The 5,770-nt window shown below is 50.1% G+C and overlaps 1 protein-coding gene across 1 annotated transcript; it reads left to right on the forward strand.

Moving 5' to 3' along the window:
• Positions 1 to 1,762: 1,762 nt before the first annotated feature.
• On the forward strand, positions 1,763 to 5,374 carry LOC149809892 (homeobox protein knotted-1-like 2). The gene is made up of 6 exons (XM_089994552.1): positions 1,763 to 1,981; positions 2,621 to 2,713; positions 3,336 to 3,484; positions 4,027 to 4,222; positions 4,673 to 4,768; positions 5,234 to 5,374. Exons 1-6 carry the CDS (start codon positions 1,763 to 1,765, stop codon positions 5,372 to 5,374), a joined length of 894 nt encoding a protein of 297 aa, XP_089850678.1.
• The last annotated feature ends 396 nt before the right edge of the window (positions 5,375 to 5,770 follow it).

Below are 5,770 nucleotides of genomic sequence, written 5' to 3' on the forward strand. Positions count from 1 at the left end.
TGGCTGTAAAGAATGGCTGTTGGCAAATGCCTCCAGCGTTGCTCGCAATAGGTACGAATAGAACCAAAGCAATTGGTGCCGTCAAAATCCGCCCAGTTTGCTTGGGAGACGACCTCATCTGGGGCGCCGCTGCAGCGATAACCTCGGCAGCTGCAGCTTTCGGTGATGTAAACGCCCGCGCAGGGTGACAGCGCCGGATGGGTACCCTCCAAGTTGGGAGTTCTGGAAGTGATGGTTTGTCCTCACCATTTTGCTGACAGACCATCATATGAAGAGCGTGATCACTTGTCGCGACGCACTCAAGCCCGTCGCGTTGCAGTGCAGCTTGGCAGCGCTCCACAACCCTACTTGCCTGTAAGCAGAGGATGGACAATCAGCCACTGTCAGTACTGAGGTGGTGGGTACTGCGCCACCGTACAGCTGGTTGCGCAGTCATGGCTGCGGGCTTTGTGTTGCCAGAGACCTTAAGGGGCTTGGTCGTGCCGCACCAGAGCATCCTCCTTCATCTCGCTGATGAGAGGGCCGATCATTGCAGTCTCGGAGCATGGACATTGCTGCCTCCCCAACTCGCCCTTGCTGATGATGGGTGCACTTGTTATTGCTCGTATCTGAAAAAAGCGGATTTCTCCTCCTCAATGTGCTCGTGGTGCACCATCTGAATCATGTGTAGAGACTTCTCTTCCTTTGGTGTCAGGGGACCTGCAGAGGACGGGGCTGAGTCAAGGCCACATCGGTGAACCTGTGCGGCCTTGACATGACCTTCGTCGCGTGCTCTATAGATCTTTTCATTCACAAGATACCTTTACGAGTCACTCGCAACAGAATTATACGCGTTCTTCTAGGCGCGCGGTGTTTCTAAGACATAGAAGGACGTGCAATTCGACGAGCCTAGGCAGTACCGTTTCAGCTGACGCTTAGGACGACGTAACCTGCGCCACACCACATTTGAAAAGGGCGTTCCTAGGAAAGCTGGGGTACAGGCTCTGGTTCATGCGGCCATGTCACAAAGTTGGCCTTCGTACTTGGAGAACTTCGCCACTATTCCCTTTACGGACATGGTGTGTTGCCGCGTGTCTGGCCACCAACACATGGACGTGAAGATGTAGCCGTTCACGGTATACCTGTCGATCCATTCCTCTCTTGTTCCAGCGTCTTGTTCACTGCGAACGAATGCACAGCCATTTAGTCTGGGATACGTGCTGAAATCTGTGTCTGGGATCCCCGACGATGGGTTCGATTTTCCCCAGCTGGCATTGTCATGAGCGCAACCACCAATAGCAGACATTTTATGTGCGTTTCATTGTTTTTAAATGGTCAACAATGTTAGTCGGACTTGCAAAGTTCCTGGGCCTGGTCGAGGCTGTTCGTCTTCAGGAAACGTTGCATTTTCATGTGCGTCGAAGCAAGAGCAATGTCCGCCAAGGAAACTTGAATACTGCACTGCGAAAAACATCCTTCACATGTCAATGGTCAATTCTTCTTCATCCACACCGTAATCCATCAGCTAGCCTATGATGGCAATGCCCGCTCTGCCAGAGTCTCTGGGACCCAGGCTGGGTAGCACATTTTCTTGCTGTCGTCTGTGACTCGGTTAACACTTCTGTGACACTGGTCAGAACAGCAATGATGTAACGCATGTACTTGCACGCCTCTGAGAAGCAGGATACGTCCACTACCTCTCCTTCATCCCGGTCGAATAGGCGCCGGCTGATGTATCCTTTGCAACAAAACTGCATCGACATGGACGGTGGTATCTCTTTAAATGCGACATGGGAACCGGTACTTTGTTGATCATCAACAAGACATTATTGTGCAGGCACAAATTGAGGGCGACGTGCTGGGCTTGAAGGACAACCAATCGCTTCAGATGGTTGTATCGCAACACACTCGTTTTAAGGACATCATCAACTTGCTATTTGAGATACAGAGCATCTCGGCAAGCGCCTCGCATCTTGCCGCACTGGCTGCTAGGCATAAACAGGTAATGAACGCCTTTTCTAAGTGTTACAGGCTACATTGTGCACCACCACCCCACCGAGGCGATGCACATGGGCGTAGAACAATAGATCGAACCAATGATCAACAAGATGCTGATTTGTTGAGAAGAGTACTTTCGTTGCTTATTTGTTGAGCCGAACTTGCAGCCATGCTTGCTGCATGCAGCGGTGCTACAAGAGCAACATTCCCTGAAACAGTCACGTGCACCGACCAGACAGATACAGCGTATTGGCGTGGAGTGATCTGCATGTTTGTACTCATAGTCTCAACGCCACCGATATTCTGACTTCTGCTTATGTGACTGTTGCTTCAAGGCTACATCTTGCCATCATTATGTTTTGGTGACACATCCCGCGCTGCTTTTGCATGAATATGTTGACCCATCGGTTATATTCTTGCTGGACAAGTGAAGTGTACGCGTCACCTGGTTATGAGAAGCACGGTGACACATGTAATGATGCCACCTAAGTTGCTTTCCTTGCTGCATCTCGATAAGCAAACGGACAGAAGTATGGTTTGGCTTGGGTACAAGCCTGTGGAAGTCACTGTAGTTGTACAGGAGCCCTCATGTTGTCCACGAGCTTGCCCACATTTGTTCTGAGGGCTTCTGACTTGTTTTCAGAGCCTGCTGGAGCTTGACAATGCCACACAATCCACATGGAGCACTCATAACACCCTTTCAATTGAGTGTCTGCACGAGATCAACAACTTCATGGTACGTGTCAGCAAAGCTCATGACATATCATCCGCTTCACACTGCTAGCTTTGAGTGAATGATTCGACGCTGGCAAAGCATTGACATGCCATTGTTTCGCCATGACAGCAAACCCCTGTCACCCCGGGATATGTGAATTAAGAGGCAGCTTATCCCTTGGCTTGCGCATCTGGGAAACACAATGTACAGCTAGTTTTGTGGCAAGTCCTACGAGCTGTCATCTTGTCCAAGTCCCAACACATTTCTGACATGATGCTGGATACGCACAATGCCCCCATAATGCCCCCACTATGATCTAGGAGACAAATCCTCTGCAGGCATATGAACAGCGAACAGCGTTGCAGCAGAAATGAATGTGAGATGCAGACAACAAGTTGGCCAGGCAAGTTGTCTACGGCTGCTTAACGTGTCATTGGTTTATCACCCACAGATAACAGGCTACAGCCGTTTGCAGTGGAGTATTGTGCTGGCATCGCTGCTGACACATCTTTGAGCCAGTAACACGAAGCCGTCTAGATTCGTTTAAGGGTGGGATCAGCCATGGCAGTCTCGCCCGTTGTCAGCCGGCCCTCATGGGTGGCGTATCGCTTTTAAATTCTGATGTTGCTTACGTGGGTGGCAGGAACAATACCATGCCGCCTTGAAGAGCTACAAGCACGACATGCTAGCGTCTCAGCTGGAGGCAAACCAGGTTATCAACACGTTCCACGCCAATATGGCCACCATCATGGACTCCACCCCCAAGAAGGCACAGGGAATTCAAATTGAAAGGTAGGATGAAGCGTCCATAACAACCTTTCCCAAGATGTCTGGAGACAAGAGGAACACTCATGTGCATTGACAATGTGATGAGGATGATGATGTATCATTTTACAACACTACCGCATCCACATGGACATTAGCAACTCCAAGAACTACTTGGGCCAGGAACTACTTGGGAATCGTAATAACGATGATGTACTACCAGCTTTGACGCTACTGCATCCACGTGAAGAGGCAACTTCTATTGCATCATCTTGGCAATCAGCGCTACGAACACCATGATCAGAGGCAAGCGGTCCGGAACTAGCTTGGCTGCTGTGTCAAAACCCCATGGAAGAGTTGCTTATCCAATCATTCACAAAGGGTGGAAGTGGTATTGTATGATATGATCATGATCTTATCATACAATCGCAACAATTCCCCAAACCTGGAGGTTTACATGCCTCGACTCCTTCAGCGAGCGTTGAGTTCTGCACCAGCAGGACGATCTTGATAGTTCAAACCTAACAAGACCTGTGCTGTGCAGCTGACAATTGTGGAAGTACCTGCAGTCTTGAGAAGCCCCAGAGTGCTCCTGCACTGCCCGAGCCCGAGCACAGGGCGACATTGAAGCGGAAGTATTGCAAGGAGATACTGGATCTGCATGCAGAGTTTGGCGCCAAGGCAAAGCGGCAGTATCTTTCCCCTACCGCCCTCAATATGCTCCGCCCTTGGTGGTCGGCTCATATTGAGTGGCCGTATCCCAACGTGCGTCATCTCTATACAAAAGCGTACATTCTCATGATGTTGCTTTGCAGCATTTCGAATGTAAGGCAGAAGGCAGTGCACAATAAAGGACTGGGGCGTTGTGATGTACAACAATTCCTCACACCGCCTACCTACCTTGCGTTTGTAGCCAAGCTGGGCAATGTCCCCACGTGCATTTTGGATTCATGATTGGGATGGCCAGCTGCTGCATAGAGGTTTGAGACCTGAGATGTCTCAGAGTGTCCACGACTAATTCACTTTGCCCCTGATGCGGCCTAACAACTTCCATTGCTTGGTGTATTGTCTAACCCTGAATGATGTTGGGACTTTGTGTCCGTGCTATTGGGTCGAGGTGAGTGCTCCTTCACAATATTGCTCCTTCGCAACATGCCTACTGCGTATGGGTGAAATGCAACGTCCCATGCCCAACATTCACATTGCACTGTGCAGGAGAGTGAGAGGCTAGACTTGGCCGAAAAGGCAGGCCTGCAAGTGTCTCAAGTAACGGGATGGTTCACCAACATGCGTAAGCGTGAATGGATTAAGGTACGTCACTATGTCAGGACTTTCAAGGACTTTCAAGGAATGGATAGGAATGTCATGATGCTATGTCTCTGCCACAATCCCCACTTTGTAATGCTGCCACCACGCACTGCGCATGCGTGCAGCGAAATATCTATCGTTTCAAGCTGTGGCGTCGACCACATGATGTCCGGACCAGAAGATGCCTAACTGTCAGCGAATTTGGGCATTAGCAATACAGAGGTGTTTGCTATATGCGTACCCTTGCTGCTGTCTTCAACCATAAGCAGCCCCTCCAAACGCTCATGAGCCTGTTGTGTTTACCCTCACTAGATGGGTGCAATCAAGGAATTCTGCAGACAATTGCAATGTAGACAGCAGATCAGTACAGCACAGGGCTAGGGCCCATAGAATATCTGCATCAGCCGCAGGGGCCACGACAATGTCTCCTTTTGTGGTGAAAATGTAATGGTGTGCAGCATAATGCAGGGCATGAGCTCACGCACTGATTGGATCTGCAGTTTGCAGGTTTTTCCGGATGGTTTGCCAAAAAGTCGGCAGGAGGCTTTAGACATGTTGGCTGCTCGAGGGATTGTAGCCCCATTCGGCTCCACAACCATTGGTGAGTGAAGTGAGCTGTGCCAGCAGCTGTCACAAAGCAACAGGAATCGTGGGAACACCCTGGCCATGGAGGCCTGACATCTCCCACGGCCCTTCCCAAGATAGTGCAGCTGCAAAAAGTGGAGGAACAGCAGCCACGGCTCAGAAAGTGTTGAAACGCGCCCGGTACCAGACAGATGGCCCTCGCCGAGATGAATTCACCCCATATGTAATACCGATGTGAAATCCATGATTCCATCATATGAGCATGCATGCTGTGACGTAGATGCACAGCCTGTACGTTTTGCCATTGTTTGAGGGAGTGCAGATGTATGTTACAAGCGACAGGGCCGGCAAATCTAGGAAAGGCTACCGAAAGACGAACAAACGAAAAGAAAAAGGAAGACAAAGCACACAGCGACACAA

This window comes from Nuphar pumila, unplaced genomic scaffold (assembly GCF_984573655.1).
Source record: "Nuphar pumila unplaced genomic scaffold, dmNupPumi1.hap1.1 HAP1_SCAFFOLD_696, whole genome shotgun sequence".
In the NCBI taxonomy this organism is placed as follows: domain Eukaryota; kingdom Viridiplantae; phylum Streptophyta; class Magnoliopsida; order Nymphaeales; family Nymphaeaceae; genus Nuphar; species Nuphar pumila.

Coding starts and splice junctions, on each gene's coding strand:
- LOC149809892 (XM_089994552.1), top strand. CDS start 1,763: ATGCGACATGGGAACCGGTACTTTGTTGATCATCAACAAGACATTATT. Junction 1,982..2,620: donor TGGCTGCTAGGCATAAACAG/GTAATGAACGCC, acceptor ACTTGTTTTCAG/AGCCTGCTGGAGCTTGACAA. Junction 2,714..3,335: donor ACGAGATCAACAACTTCATG/GTACGTGTCAGC, acceptor CGTGGGTGGCAG/GAACAATACCATGCCGCCTT.